At 45.1% G+C, this 15732-nt stretch overlaps 2 protein-coding genes across 4 annotated transcripts in view; one reads left to right on the forward strand and one right to left on the reverse strand.

The window, feature by feature from the left end:
- The window catches only part of RAD54L (RAD54 like), a 36812-nt gene extending 28177 nt beyond the window's left edge, over nt 1–8635 (forward strand). For both annotated transcript variants that reach the window (XM_006729022.3, XM_081818368.1), the window contains one exon: nt 65–8635. In XM_006729022.3, coding sequence (XP_006729085.2) covers nt 65–275 — 211 coding nt within the window. In that variant the 3' untranslated portion in view covers nt 276–8635. The remainder of the gene's footprint in view (nt 1–64) is intronic.
- LRRC41 (leucine rich repeat containing 41) overlaps nt 395–15732 on the reverse strand; it is a 17376-nt gene continuing 2038 nt past the window's right edge. For both annotated transcript variants that reach the window (XM_006729021.3, XM_081818367.1), the window contains exons 2-10: nt 13782–13868; nt 13042–13112; nt 5999–7136; nt 3050–3310; nt 2376–2540; nt 2189–2287; nt 1509–1631; nt 1211–1286; nt 395–1103 (exon numbers count right to left, since the gene is read on the reverse strand). In XM_006729021.3, the coding sequence (XP_006729084.1) occupies nt 884–1103; nt 1211–1286; nt 1509–1631; nt 2189–2287; nt 2376–2540; nt 3050–3310; nt 5999–7136; nt 13042–13112; nt 13782–13868 (2240 nt within the window). In that variant the 3' untranslated portion in view covers nt 395–883. The remainder of the gene's footprint in view (nt 1104–1210; nt 1287–1508; nt 1632–2188; nt 2288–2375; nt 2541–3049; nt 3311–5998; nt 7137–13041; nt 13113–13781; nt 13869–15732) is intronic.

Genomic DNA, 15732 nt, shown 5'->3' on the forward strand with positions numbered 1-15732 from the left:
GTTACCTCTGAATTCCCTGCACACACGGGCACTGTAGTCACCACAGCTCTGTCCTCTGCCCCAGGTTGCGCTGCCGCCGCTGTGTCAACCACCACCAGGTCCGGCCACCCCCTGATGGTTCTGACTGTACCTCCGACCTGGCTCAGTGGAACCATAACACTGATAAGCGGGGGCTCAAGGATGAGGTACTCCAGGCTGCCTGGGATGCTGCCTCCACTGCCATCACATTCGTCTTCCACCAGCATTCCCATGAGGAGCAGCGGGGCCTCCACTGATAAACCAGTCGGTCTGGGTGTAGCTGTTAGAGGAAGGAGACAGGGAAAAGGGGCTCTTTGCCCCATAGGACCCTACTGAATTTTGTTCTCTGGGACAAAAATCATCAAGGAGGGCTGCGTGATGTTTGCCCAAAGTTTATTTTATAAGAAAAACTTTTTTGGTTAAAAAAAAGAAAGGAATAAAGGTATGAAAGGGACTGAGGCCTGGGAGCAGCATGGTAAGTCCAGCGGAGAAGAGGCCTGGTAGTGGACACTCCTAAACTCTAAAGCCTGGGTACCTGCTTGAGGAGGGAAAGCAGGAACCTCGGGCAGGGGTAGGGTAGCTGTCCCCAGTGACTGATGAGCATTGTAACCTGGCCCAGGGTTCCCAGAGTACTGGGCAAGGGGCCCAAAAGCTCTACACCCAGTTGTGGGAATGCCTTTGCTGAGCCCCATCAAGGCCTCCAGGACCTCAGTGCAAGGGAAGAAGGAAAAAAGAGAAAAAAAGGTGGCAGAAAGAGAAAGACAGTATTGGTGTTTGGGAGTTCTGGGCAGCCCGTGTCACAGCCCATGTCTCAGCCCCTGCAAGCTGATGGTACTGAGCATGGGCCTGTGAAGTATGGGCCCCATCACATGGTGCTGACATAATCTGCGAAAGCCTGGGATGAGTCCCACGAGTCGCTAACCACGTGGCAAGTGGCCCGGAGCCGCCGAATGGCTTCCCTGGCTGTGACTGCATCCTGGTCCAGCCAGTTTTGGAAGAGGCGCAGGTGACCAAAGGCTCCACGGCCCCAGCGCTCCAGCCGCTTGGCGAACTCCAGAAGGCCATCTGGCTTGATGCAGTTGGAACTGGTAGGGGTGAGATGGATTAGACACCCAGGAAACAACTAATCCCTATATCCCTGCTATATATCCCTGCAGCTCCATCCCTTGTCCCTTCCCCCCTCCCCATGTACCTGATGTCCAGCTGACATAGAGAGGAGGATGAATCCTCTGAGAAAACATCTGCCAGGGCCAGCAGGCCAGCATTCCCTGGGGAGAAGGGGAGAAATGTCTATAACCGCCCAAGAACAGGGACCAAGGGTATCCCAACCCAGTTCTGGTAGGAAGAAGCCCAGCCTCCTGAAGCTCCAGCATACAACTGTATTCCAACCCCCGTGTTCCCAGTGGAGAGGCCTATGCCTTCATCCACTGAGTTTCTAAGTCAAAGGACTGGCTCCTTCCCCCTGTCCCTTCCCAGGGCCCTGCCCCCACCCAGGCGGTTCCCTGGCAGCCGGAGGCCCTTCAGTGTGGAGTTGCCCTTCATAGCAGCAACCATCTCAGGCAGAAATTGGGCCGGGCGCTTCTCAAACAGACGGCAGAAGGAGAAGGTAATCTCTGTCAAGAGAAATTAGAATAAATTCTGATGGCTAACATTAGGACTTGGTGCTGCCCCTCCTGCCCCAATTGGCCCTAGCAAGGGGTGTGAATGTTTTTATAGAAGCCCAGAAAGAGAAGGGAAATTTGTCCAAGACCCCAAGCAAGACTGGAACTAAATCGGATTCAAACAAGAGACTGAGCCCAGATATTCACTGTTGGGAGGTTTTCTACATGAACAGTTCTCTATTTAATTTTTTTCTCCTCTATCCACTGACTGTCCACTATGCAGGGGTGGGCATTAGGGGCAAGTCTATGAGGGGAGCCTGACCCAGCATATTCATTCTTACCCACCACTATTATTTCTGTCAGCCACTGAAAGTTAAGAAAAACTTGAGTGAGGTACTGTAAAAGTGAGTAATTTCCCCATGTTCCGTATAGGAGGAACTGCAGGCTCTATAGCCATTGGACAGTTGAAGCTCTATGGCCGAGAACAGTGGCTGGCTCTTTCCAGTGAGGTAGTGGCAGGGCCACAGTGGGGACCCAGGAGTGCCCCAGGTTCTGGATGAAGAACTTACCATGAAGAGTCAGATTCTGTAGCAAAAAGAGCACCTCGCTCTGACAGTCAGCCAGATTCATGTCGTGGAAGCTCAGCCTCTTCAGGGCTAGGTTGTACTCTGCATGGGGGTAGAGGCCATGGGCCTTAACTTTCCCAAAGAACGATACAAGGTCTACCCTTCCTTTACCATTCTAGCTGGGTCCTACCTTTGAGTGTCTGTAACACAAGCCCAAAATCTTGGGGAGAGGCAAAGGTGGCACTATCCAGAGACAGCTGCTGCAGAGAACCTGAGGCCTTCAGCACAGAGCAGAGCAGTGGGGCTGGTTGGGCTCCCCGTGGAAATCCCATCTCCAGCTGTTCCAGGCAGTTTTCTAGATATGGTAGGGAGAAAAGATTGTAGCTGGCCATCTCCCTTCTACTCCCATAGCAGGTCCCATCCTGTTCTTTAGAGATTCACTAAAAAATTTCATTCATCTACTTGTCATTGAGTACACACTACACATTAGTATTGTGCTAGGTTCTGGGAACAGAGCACTAAATGAGCTTTAGTCCTTGCCCTTCTGGAGCTTTTAGTCCAGGAAGACTATACTACTCAGGCAAGCAAATATGAGTATGCAGAGTGGTGACATAGGAAACATACAGGATCTAAGGGAATATAAAGAGGAGACTAATCTGCCATGGTCACTTCCTACTGGGCTAATAGTGGTCTGGACTCTCCAGGCCATGGTTATCTTTGAACAGGCTCTAAAGAGGGAATGGATTTCATTCCCTCTTTAAGGAATAAGTGGTGCCAGGCCTGGATTAGAGGTCTTTCCACCTTCCTCACACAAATGCACCTGCACATTTGTGTGGACACACACATACACACACACTGCTTCACCTGGTATCTCCTCATCTCCAATTATGTGGCTAGGGGGCCCTGCATTCCCTGGCACAGCAGGGTTGTCCCTCTGGCTGGGGTGATCAACACGGATAGAGAGGACCCGAAGTAGGGGCAGGGCTCGCACAATGGCACGTGTCAGCTCCAGGATGGGCAGTGGTGAGAACAGATCACTGAGATGCAGGGCACGGAGGCGGCATCCAGCCTGGCCTGACAGGGCCCGCAGACTGTCCAGCAGGCGGAAGATGTTAGAGCCCAGGCCTATGGCAGGAAAGAAGTTAGGTCAGTCATGTGGGAGTGTCAGCAGGAGTAACATTCAGAGACAACTCCAGATATTTCTGTTGATAACTACCAAATCTCTTGAGCTTTGGATCAGGTTATTTAAAATCATCTGTCTCAACTATTCATTGTCTTGCTTTTTCCTCAGGTAACCAGCAAACTGATGTCTACTGTACTGGGCCATGCCCTCAAGCATCAGTGAGGGCAGTCACAAAACAAGATAGGACATGGGGAGTGGGGCAGGGAATCTTGTGCTGCCAGTTGAATGATAGGGCCAGGCCCACAGGGTAGCAGCAGACTCTGGACTTTTCTTATAGGTCACATGGAACATCTGAAGTCTAAGCAGGGGAGTGACAGTGACCCAGTAGGGAATACTTTAAAGGGGTGGGAATAGAGCAAAAAATGATAACCACATCCTACAAAAAGGAGCAGGATCCAGAAGGGTTAGAGCAGAGGCTTAATGCCACAAAGCCAACATTATCTCCCCCTGGACTGAGCAGGTTCCTGTGGATTCATTCCTCCTGTTACACCTCACCCAGCACCTAGTAAATACAGTTTTTGCTAGACAGTGATGACCAGCAGATCTTATTCCTGCCTGTGCAGCCTGATGAACAACAAAAATGTGTGAGGGGAGCTGGGGAAGTGTAGGGTATTGTGGAAGCACAAAGGATGGGTACTTGGTACCCACACCAGCTTCTATCAGTAAAAACTTTCCAGTTGAGCCCTAAAGAACATGAAGGAGACAGGCTAAACTGAGGGAGAGGAGTGACCAGCAGGGAGAACTCAGCATATATAAAGGCCTGAAGGAAGAAGAATGGCAGGTTCCAAGAACTGAAAAATACTCAATGTGATTGGTGTGTAAAGTATGGGGGCGGGGGGGGGGGTTCAAGATGCCACTACAAAGGTAAGCAGTGGTGAGAACACAAATGACTGTAAGTAAAGTATGGTGACAGGAAACCATTGAAGGGTTTTTAAATGAATGAATGAATGGCCTTTGCATTAAAAAAAAAATGCTTGGCTACAGAGTAGACAGTGAAATGTATGGTGAGTATGGAGTCAGGAGGAACTGTTGAATCCAGGTGAGAAGTAATGGTAGCTTGAATTAAGATGTGGAGATAAGTGGATTTGAGAGTTCTTAAAGATAGATGTGCAAAAGAACCCAGCTGTCTTCTGGGCAGCTGAAAGCTGTGAGGTCACTGAAAGAACAGGAGGAGGAGCAGCATGGAGGGGAGAAGATGCATTCAGGTTGGGGAGTCTGTGGTTTATGAAATGATGTCTAGTAGTCACCTGGCTAAAATGGTTCTGGAGTTGAGGAAAAAGATCTGGACTGGACCAGTGTCATAGACTGGGGAGTCTTCAGCATAGTTGGCTTTTGAAACCAAGGGAATGGACAAAATCATCCAGGAAGTATGCGTAAAATGGCAGAGCTCTGAGGAACTCTGAACATTGATAACAAATAATGTCCAGAAAGGGAGAAGAAAAAAAAAATTGAGGTAGTGGAAATGAGAGTATTTCATGAAGGCTGTTTCATAGCAGCAAATGCCACCAAGAATTAATGTAAGAGGAGGACTGAAAAGTATGTATTGGACTTAGCAACAAGGAGGATCTTGGAGAAGGAAGGCAGCATTAAGTAGTGGTTCAAAACCTTGGGATTCTGGAATCAGGTTGCCTGGGTTTGAATCCTGGCTCTACAGTTTACTCGTGAGGTTATCCTGGGCAACCCACTTGACCTCATAGGGTTGTTGTAAGGATTCAATTAATAGAATACTTAAATTGTGCCAGACACATACTAAGCAGTATATAAAAGTTAGTTCTTATTACTAAGGCATTTGAGAAACAAGCTTTCCTAAGAAGGCAAGAGGGTATGGATCCAGAGCACAGGTAAAAGAGTTAGCCTTAGTTAGGATAGCCATCACTCCCACTGTGAAAGAGGAAAGGATGAGTGTAGATACAGAATTCTAGTTGGTTAACAATAAGCTGAAGTTCATGTGTGATGGCTTCTATTTTCTCTGAAGTAGGAGGTGAAGTCATCTGCTGAGAAAGGAAAAGGGGGTAACATTTGGAAGTAGGAATGGGAGCTAATGTTGCAAACACAGGATTCATAGAAGATTGATGATTGAATGTATAGTAGCACCAATCTACACAGTTGTGTGATTTTTCTCCATTACGTGCTCAGCAAGCTAGGTAGATTGGTAGATTTACCCAGAGTTGAAGTTTGGCTAGCTGGGCACAGCCAGGTGGGTAAGAACTGAGGACTGCTTCACAGGCTGCTGGTCTGATAAAAGTGTGTTCTATATCTTCTTGTCTGTACCGCTGCTTTGACAGGACTGGGGGGACGACCCAACCTTAGCCCTGGCTGGGCCTTGCATACACGAAACTTCTCCCACCTGCCTGTGGATTGCGTACCATAGCTAAAATGTACCCATTCTTCAGGTCCTCGCTGCCTCTTAGGAACCCCTGCTTACAGCTCTAAATCAGGCCTACAGACCTCGTGTTCTTCCCCAACAGTGAAAGTCTGCCCCTATTTCATGTGTGTGCTTTCTGTCCCACTGTGAAGCAGGCAGGGCCTCATCTGCAGCTTCTTGATCATATTCCCTATTCCCCTCCACAGGATTGGGCACACAGCTGGTGCCGCTGTGAGACCCATCCCTGCCCCTGCTGGGCACTCACCATTATAGGAGAGTGTGAGGCTCTCCAGAGACACCCAGGAGCTCAGCAGGTGGCACAGTGTCAGAGCCGCCTCCGTGGAGAGCGGAACTGTGAATAGCTCCAAGGTGGAAATGCTGCGGAATCGCTGGGAGGCCTCCAGTGCTGGAAGCCCCAGGCAGCTGGGATCTGATCCATCCAAAGCTCCACACGCCACTTCCCCGATCTCCATCTCTTCCCCATCCTCTTTCTCACCGGCCACAATGAAAACAAAGTCATACAGGTCTTCAGACTCTGCACCAGACCCCTGACGGGTGCGAGGACCCTTCTTCCCTGCAGCTCGCTTAAAACGCTTTAGGGGCTTAGGCTGTGGGGCTGAGCTAGCTGGAGCCCGTTTGGATGAGGATGTGGAAGAGGAGGCAGAGGAGGTGGTGGCTGGAGCAGAGGCTGGCCGCTTGGTGCCAGGAGCCTCGTGGGAGGTTGCTGGAGGGTGCAGATCCCTCTTAGGGTCTGTCCCACCTGCTGTCAGGCTCTCCTGTGTGCTCCGGCGTGTTACTCGGGTGGCAGGTGCAGCTCTGGCTGTCTGCTTGGCTTCGCTCTTCCGCCGAGAGGCCATCAGGGCTGCAGCACATCGCTCAGCAGCATCCCTGCGAGGCCGGCGTGAGCCCAGCAGGAGGGACCCTTCATCTCGGGATGGGGCCCGGCCTCGGGAGGCCTCTCCACAGAGGCGGCAAGGTGGGCCACCAGGGCCTGGCTGCCAGAAGCCAGCACTCATGGTGAGGATAAGGATGAAAAGGGCTGACTCAGGCACAGGCCAGGAGTACAGCGACACCTGGCTGACAGCCCCATGGTGAATAAGCTGATGCAGCAGCTGCCGAAGTGACTGCTGAGCAGCCACATCAGAGAACAGCAGGTGGCGGAACTTGAGGGTGTGCAGGGAACTGGCCAGGGTCTCCAGAACCCTGCGGTTGGGCTCAGCCACCAGCTCAGTTGCACCCTGCAGCATATTGCAGATGGTGAGCTGCCGGACATGGCGGGAGCTATGCAGAAGTGGTGAGAAGCGCTGGTCACAGAGACGTCTGTCAGAAGATACATCAATGGTCCCACGTAGAACATGGGAAAAAAAGGCCTCCATAAACTTGGCTCGCCAACAGGTCACACTCTGAAAGCAGAGAACATGCCAGACAGCTGTGATACTAAGAGGGTACCCGCTGAACCATCATCCCGGGTTCCTCCCTTCCAATAGCTATTTGCTGAGCCAGGCAATATTCTAAATAATTTACACAAATTCATTTAATCTTCACATCTTTGAGGTATGTGTTACTATTAGCCCCATTTTACAGGTAGGAAAAAAGGCACAAAGGTTGTTACTGCCTGTGGTTACACAGGTAAGTGGTAGAATCAAGATTGAACCCAGGAAATTTGGTTCCAGAGATTATTTTGCTATAGTGCCTGCCATTCAAGTGAAACAATCCTGTAACTTCTTCCGCATCTGTTTCTAGAACCTGATCCCAACTTTCCATTCTTATCATCACCACCTTTGTTCAGACCCTTATCACCTCACACCTGACCACTTCATTAGCTTCCTGAGTGCTCCCCCATCTCCTTTTCCCCTTCCCAAACTTTTGTGCAAGTCCACTGGATTCATCTTTGTAAAACATGTCTGATTACATTCTGCTTTAACCCCTCGCCCCCGAGGCTATCCACTGCTGAGGGCTAATCTGAAGTTCCTCAGCCTGGCAGGGAAAGCCCTGTACAATATGGCCTCTGTCTATCTGAGAAGCTTTCTCACATCTTGCTCACATGAATGCTTTGCTCTGGCCAAACTGATCACCTTACTGACCCAAACCTGCCTTCTTATGCCCTTTCCTACATCTGCCAGAAATGCTCTTCATTGCTGGCTTCCTGAGAGGACCTACTAACATTTTACTCTTGTTGAGGCTATTCATCTGTGTCTCTTTGTATGACCCCTTCTACTCCTCTCCCTGCCTCTTGTGGGACTCCTCTGCTACTCTGATTATTCAGGTCTTAAACATTGGTAGACCTGTCTCATGGTGTTGAGTCTCTTCGCTGTGTACATGTTTTATCCCAACCAGATTAGAAATTCCTGGAGATCAGGGTCCAAATCTTGGATGGTTTTCTCCAGGGCAGTAGTTACTGGCTTTGATGTATATGAGACTTCATCAGACTATTCCGGTACATTTAGAAGAACTCTGAATGCAAGTATTTCTCAGCCTTTGGTACATACCAGAATTGACTGTGGAGCTTTTCTTTTTTGAAAATTCGTATGCCAGGTATCCAGTCCTGGGAATTCTCTTATGTTACATCTGCAGTAAGGCCCATGCATTTTTGTTTTTTAAACCTCCCCCAGATGATTTTGATGTATATAGGTTTGCAATTACTGCCCCCACCCCCACCCCCACCACAAGAGGACACACAGACTTCCTTAAGTCCCCATTCTCTCCTCAGGTACAGAAGAAAGTCTGCTGGCTTTGATACAGGTGTCATCTCTGCCACTATACTCAACCTCTTGAACCTCTTTCTTCATCTATAAAATGTGGATAATATCACTTGCTTCACAGGTTTGTTGTGAAGGTCAAATGAGACCATGCAAGTGAAAGCACTTCGTAAACTGTAAAATAAAAAATGTTATTTCTGTTACTGCTAATGGTAATAATTAGTCTGGATGGGCAATGTGAAATGGACTTGATGGAGGCAGAGCCTGTTAAGCAGGGTGCTTATTCAGCCTGAAGCAAAAGATAGTGGGGGGCTGAGGTTCCTCAAGACTAAGGGACACTTCTCTTTGGTACTTACCCTACCTCTATGCATTCTCTCATACCAGAGTGACCCTCAATTTATATCTGAGGTTCTTAGCAGGAGTTGGACCCCTATGGTTCTCAGCAAAAGTGTCATTCCTTTGCCCTGGCTATTCCCCATGACACTGCCTGCTGTGGTAATAATTAGGAATGACTTCATGTTTGAGCTAACCGCATGGTAGCAACAAGAGGGAAGGACCTCTCTCACCAGCAACAGTGGGGGGGCATTGGGGGACCAGGAAAAAATACCTGGCAACCAAATCTCCACTCAGCCTCGAGTAGAAGCAGAGAGGGTATTCCTGAATCCTACCTCACTCTAACACCTTCCTACACATTTGCTGGCCCATGCTCACAGCCTTGGAAAACACTTGGAGGTAACCTAGCAAGGCTTTAACTTCACAAATGAGACATTCTAGGCCTAAAATATGGACAAAGATGTGAACTAAGATGTTATGGCTACTTCTGACCATAAGGCATGTGGAATATGTAGTTTATAGATAACTATTAGTGTTGTTTTTCACACATTTTATTGTTTGATGAAGACAGTGGGAGAGAATATTTGAAACTGGAACACCCCAGACATGTGATAACTGCAGTGAGAACAGCATGACATAGTGATTAGGAGCATGAGTCCAGAGCCACATTGCCTCAACTTGAATCCTGAGTCTGCCATTCACTAACTATAACCTCAGACAAGCTGCTTCACCTCTTTCTGCCTCAGTTTCGTCATCTGTAAAGTGAGAAAATAACCTACCTACATCAGACAGTTTTAAGGATTAAATGAGTATCTGAAGTTAATTACAACAACTATTTCAATTATGAGCAGACAGTAGTTCACTGCAGTTTATTCCATCACCACCTTTTAGAAGAATCTCTGCTAAAGCTTCAAAGCTGAGAAATAGCTAAGAGATCTAGCTCAAGCCACTCATTTTGTGTGCTTGTACACTATCGCTCAGGGAATGTAAAGTGATTTAAACACATTCTTTTGGGCAAGAGTAGGGGAAATGAGGCACCACCAAAAAGGTGAAATGACACTTGCCTACCAACACAGTCCTTGGCCCATCCACAACCTGGTGGCTCAGGCACTAGTTGGGGAGGAAGTGGGTATACAAACGAGGGAAGGCTAAATATTTTCTTGTACTACACAGAGCCAGCAAATGTTCATAAACTATTGTCCACTATTTTTCTGGTAACAGAAATGATGTTTGTGGAAAATCTATAAACCCATTCTTTCGAGTGTATATGTAAATGTGAATAGCTATAGATAATTGTTTTTATAACTTTGAGACAATTCTGAATAGTTTCAAATGCTGGGCTTTTAAAACATTATGCCACTGTGTCATTACCTTTTTACCACCATGTATCTAAATGTTTTCAGAATATGACTTTATTAATATTTTGAAAATATGAATATACTATAATTAATTCCTGCATATTGAATAAATTGTTTCTAGCTTTTTGATATTAAGTTGCTGTAATGAACATCTTGAAATAAATCTTCATGAGTGTTTCCATTTTTATATACTATAAATTCTAAGAAATAGAATTTCTAGCCAAATAATATATATTTTATATATATAAATAAGTATATATTATATATTTTTATACTATATATTACATGTACTTATTTTTTTTTTTTTAATTTATTTGAGAGAGAGAATGAGATAGAGAGAGAGCATGAGAGGGGGAAGGGTCAGAGGGAGAAGCAGACTCCCTGCTGGGCAGGGAGCCCGATGCGGGACTCGATCCCGGGACTCCAGGATCATGACCTGAGCCGAAGGCAGTCGCTTAACCAACTGAGCCACCCAGGCGCCCACATGTACTTATTTTTATATAAGTATATATATGCTTATTTAAGAGTTATATACTTTCTCATTTTTTTATTTTTGAGATTCAATATATTTTATTGGAGATTTTTATATATTTTGTCCCAATCTTTACTTATTCTACTGGGATAGTTTGTCTTATTCCCGCTATCCTCTTGTTTTACAAATATTGTTGCAACATTCTTAGTTTATGTACCTTTTAAATTGTGTTGGCATTTTATATCGCCAAATATGTCCATGCTTTTTTGATTCTGCCCATTTAATAATTAACACTCTCCATCTTGAGATTAGATAACCAGTCACCTTTATTCTTTTTTTAGTTCTGTGCTTTGACTTTTTACAATCTAATCTTTAATCCATATAGAAATTGAGTATATTGTAAAATGAGGCTCTAACTTTATTTTTTCCAAATAGTTAACCAATAACCAGAGATTCATTTATTGAATAATCCTTCATTTCCGCATTGCTTTGTCTCCAGAATATCTATTTTATTCTACAGATCTCTTAATCCACATACACTAATACTACACAGTTTGAAATCCTATTTCTTTATAAGCAATCAGGGGCTATATCTCGTTCACTACTGTATCCTAGAACCTAGCACAGTGCCTGGAATTGAGCAGGCACTCATAAGTGTTTCTGAATTATGAAGTTAAGGTTACTGTCATGTAAAACTGGGAAGCAAAAGAAGGTACCCTTTGGAATGACCTCTGTCTACGGGACTGTTAGGCTACCAAGCCTGGGGCTTCCTTAATGTTCTGAAATGCTCTGAGACAAGAAAAGATAACAAACTACCAGGAAGCCTGAGATAATATTGGAGAAAAAAAGCTTACTCTAAGTGAAAGATGTTACGATCTCCATCATCTGCTAGTCAACCATACTGCGTGGGAAACACTGGGACAAAGTGAATCCCATGCATCTTTAAGTTTCAGGAAACTTAGTATTTTCTAATCTTGCATCCACTTTTCTTCCTCATACGGCCTAATTCTTGTACAGCCTGAGGACTTTCTTGGGCCTTAGCATTATTGCACTGAACTTCAGGAGTTGTGTCCAGATCTAGAAGTAGGAAAGCTGAAGGATATGGAGCTGAATGTTACTGAACCCAGTGCATCCCCCAAAAATTAAATCTCCTCATAAGAACTTGTTTCCTTATCATTTGGCTTCATCCACCATTTAAAGCTCAGTTCAAATACTACTTTCCAGGAAAGACTGTCATGCTCCCTTCTCCCTCAACCTCTTTGCTACTGTCACACCACTTATCCCACCATGCACGATGTATTTGTTTGCAGGTTTCCCTGCTGAATGTGAGAGATTAGTGTCTGTGCTTCCAATAGCTAACATAAGACCTGGTGTGTGGTAAGTTTAGTAAATGTTTATTGAACTCAATCTGTTCTGTCCCATAGTTATGGAGCAGCAGAAGAAATTCTGCTTAAATAAGAGCAAGTTATACCTGAACCAATGAATAACAGAATCTCAGGGCTAAAAGGAGCCCTAGAGTCATCTTCTAACGTCTCAAAATGCTGGATTTCTTCTACAATACCCTTGTGTCAGGTAGTTATCTAGACTCTATCTGAACACTTAGAGATGGGAAGCTTCTTAGCTCTGGCATTAGCTTGTTTCATCACCAATAAGCTCAGAGTTTAAAAATTCTACATTCAGTTTAGCAGAAATTTATTCTCCTTTGGCTTCTACCAGAACAAGTCTATTATTCCTCTTTTATATGAGAGTCATTCAAATATTTCAAGATAGTTCATGTTCCCCAGATCTTCTCTTTTTCAGGAAAAACATCTCCAGTCTTCCAAATGTGACTCATGTGATGTGGCCTTGACTTCTTTCTCCATACTCCAGGGGTAGCCTGACCACTGCAGAGCCAGGCAGGTCTATCATCCCCCTTGTCCTTCAGCTTATATTATAGTTACATTGATTCACATAGCTCAGAGGAGAGTCATTATATGAGTAGCTTTAGCACACTGTTGACTAAACCCCCTTAATCTTTTTCATACAAGTTGCTGCTAAGCCAGACTCCTCCACCTCCTACCCTGAGGTCATGCAATTGGAATTTTTTAGACTTAAGTGAAACATTGGTTTATTCTGTTAAATTTCATCTTGTCAAGTTTGACCACTCACTGCTCCAGCCCTTTCAAGACCTCTGTGAATCTGGGTTCTGCCATCCATTGTGATCACTACCTTTCCCTGTTTTGTGTTACCTGCAAACACAGTGAGCAATCAAGTCAGTGACAAATGCCAAATGGAAAGAACCTTGTGACAAGCCATCAGAGCCAAGAACCCTGTGACAAGCCATTTCCTCCCAAATTCACTCCATCACTGTCCCTGCACTTTACCAGTACCCAGCTTGTGTTTATAAGCTATTCCTGCTTTCACTGTGCAAAGTCAGGCCAGAGTTCTACCTGGTGCCTTAACTTACTTCCAAACTGGAAGGCCTTGTCTTCATCAGCTCATCCCATAGTCGGCGCCAGATGGCCTGAGTGGAGAGGCCTGTGGGGAGAAATATCACATTTACTTGGCTGCTCTTTGGCCACCATGGGTGAGGTAAATCAGCTTTTAATGTTGTCCTTCTCTGGGTTCACAGGAGCAATATGGCAGACTAGTAAAGAGCACTGGCTCTAAAGACAGACTGCCTGGGTTTAAATATCAGCAAACCACACTCTAGCTGTGTGACCTTGGGCAAGTTTACCTAATTTTTTTGTACCTCAGTTTCCTTATCAGTAAAACGTTAATAATAGCTATTTCATAGAGTTGTTGAAAAAATTAAATGAGTTTCTCCAGGTAAAGTGCCTACGACAGTGCTTGGCATATCTGGATTAGTTAGATGAATGTTAGCTGTTAACAGATCTGTCCAATGAGGGGTTTGGAAGACAGCATGGTAAAACAGAAAAATGAAGATTCAGAAGATCTGGGTTTCAGTATGTCTTAGCTATTAATTGTGGTGTGCCTGTGGTTTCACTTTTATTAGTATAACTGGGATCATTTACTTGCTTTGTGTTTCACTGGACACTCTGAGGAATCACATAAGAAAGTAGGTGTGAGGGTACTTTTTGAAAAGCATGAAGTTCTATGCAGGCATCAGGTGTAATATTTACCTGAAGAACATCATTGTAAGCAAGGCACCATCACTGACTGAGAAAGAGAGAGAAAGACACTTACCTTTCTTGAGGGCAGTTTCCTCAATCCTCTCCAAGTAATATATATTGAGCAGAGGTAAGATGCTTTGAAGTATTGGGCCTGGGAGGGCTACAAAAACCAAAACACAAAATTTACTTTTTTCTCCCAGGGTTCCAAGCATTATTTATCCTATTGGAAAGGAAAACAGAAGAGCAGACTTCTCATTTGGCAAATGGAACCTGTAGAAACTAACCTAAGTCTAATTCAAACTCTAGTCTACTTATCTTCAGCCACTTAGTTGGCAGCTGGAATTTCAGGGGCATGCACATCTTCAAGGATGAGATAATAAAGCAGGCGGATATGCTCATTTAGGAGCTCCTCAGCTCACTTTTGCCTAGCATAACGAACTATTCTGCATTTAAAAGGTCCTATTGGATAGTGTGATAAAAACATCCATCATAATCTGGGCCCTACTAACTTCTCCAGCTCCCTGCTTTGCCTCCTCTATTTCAGCCACACTAAACTACTTTTTTCATTTACCTAACATGTTACACTGCTTTCTGCCTCTGTCCCTTTGTCGTGCTGCTCTCTACCAGGAATGTCCTTGCCATTTTCAGCATATCAACTACTCATCTTTCAAGTATCATGTGCCCTTTATTAAGCCTTTTCTGAATTCCCTTCCCACTCTTCCAGGCTGGTGACTCCCATTCTTTGGGCCCCTACTGTATCCTGAACTAGTACTTTCCTATGAACAATAGAAATAATTAGGCCCTAACTCTAAATTCAACATATCATAAAAACAAAACTTGTTCTTGCTGATGTCTAGATTTGAGAGGCTTTATAGTATTGACTAAATGGTTTAGTCTCTAGAGTTGGACAAAACTGGGTGAAATTCTGATTCTATTACTTAATTATGAATCCTTGGGCAAATTAACATCTTTAAGACTCGGTTTTCTCAATTTTAAAATGGAGGTAGTAGTAACTCCCTCATAATATTGTTATAAAAATTAAAATCATGCTTGTAATCTTTTTAAGACCATGTCTGGCCATAATCAGCTCACTAAATGTTGTTTATTATTATTATTATCTGTCAATAGCCTCTCTGTCCTGCCAAGAACAAGTCTTAGATCTTACAGTATACCATATCTAAGGAAAATCTTTCAAAACTTCTATTCTAGGATCTCCCTTTATCTTTACTTGTAGAATAATTGAATCTTGATGTCCAAGAGTCTAGTATAATTCTTTGTACATAGTACTCAGTGTACCTGCTGAATGAAAGTATTAATTCCCTAAGCTATTACATTAATGTATGCCCCTACTGCATTCAAGATAAAGTCCAAGCTCCATATCCTGGCATTCAAGGTATAAGCTATTCTACTTGTCTCCTCACTGTATCCTTTCCTGCTGCCTCTACTCACTTTACCCTTCTCTCTCCCTACACAAAGCAATCCTAGTCCACTGCCTCCAGGAAGCCTTTCTTGGCTGTTAGCCCACATTGAGACCTTCCTCCAAAACAGCACTTCTTAGCAGGACTCTTACTTGGCTCTCCTAAGAGGCCTAACTTGATTCAGCTTTTTCTCTGTGACTGTTTACCTGGTCTAGGCCCATAGGAGCTCTTTCTCCTCTGTTCCTCCAATCTGCTCTGTTTAGCCATCCCCTCTCACAGCCACTGGGGATTCTCATCCTCTATTATCCACAAACCCCCTCTTCCTTTCTCCATTCCTCTTAAGCCAGGCTCTTCCTTGCTTCCTTCCAGCCTACACCTTTAATGCTTCCTCTTCCCAACTCCAGGCCTCCACAGCCAGTCCTCTTCCCTCCTAGCCAAGTTTAGCATCCTAGAAGCTCCAGGCTAATACAGCCAATCTTCTCTGCCTTCTTCCACATCTTTCTGAGGACTTTTCTGAGCACCCTGCCCAGTTCCACTGAGACTTCTCCTGTTTCCCATGGGTCAGCCTGACCCTTCTTTCAGCTGTTGGCACATGGCCTCCACAAT

The sequence above is a fragment of the Leptonychotes weddellii genome, chromosome 4 (assembly GCF_054177405.1).
Source record: "Leptonychotes weddellii isolate Sample4059 chromosome 4, ASM5417740v2, whole genome shotgun sequence".
NCBI classification, from domain to species: domain Eukaryota; kingdom Metazoa; phylum Chordata; class Mammalia; order Carnivora; family Phocidae; genus Leptonychotes; species Leptonychotes weddellii.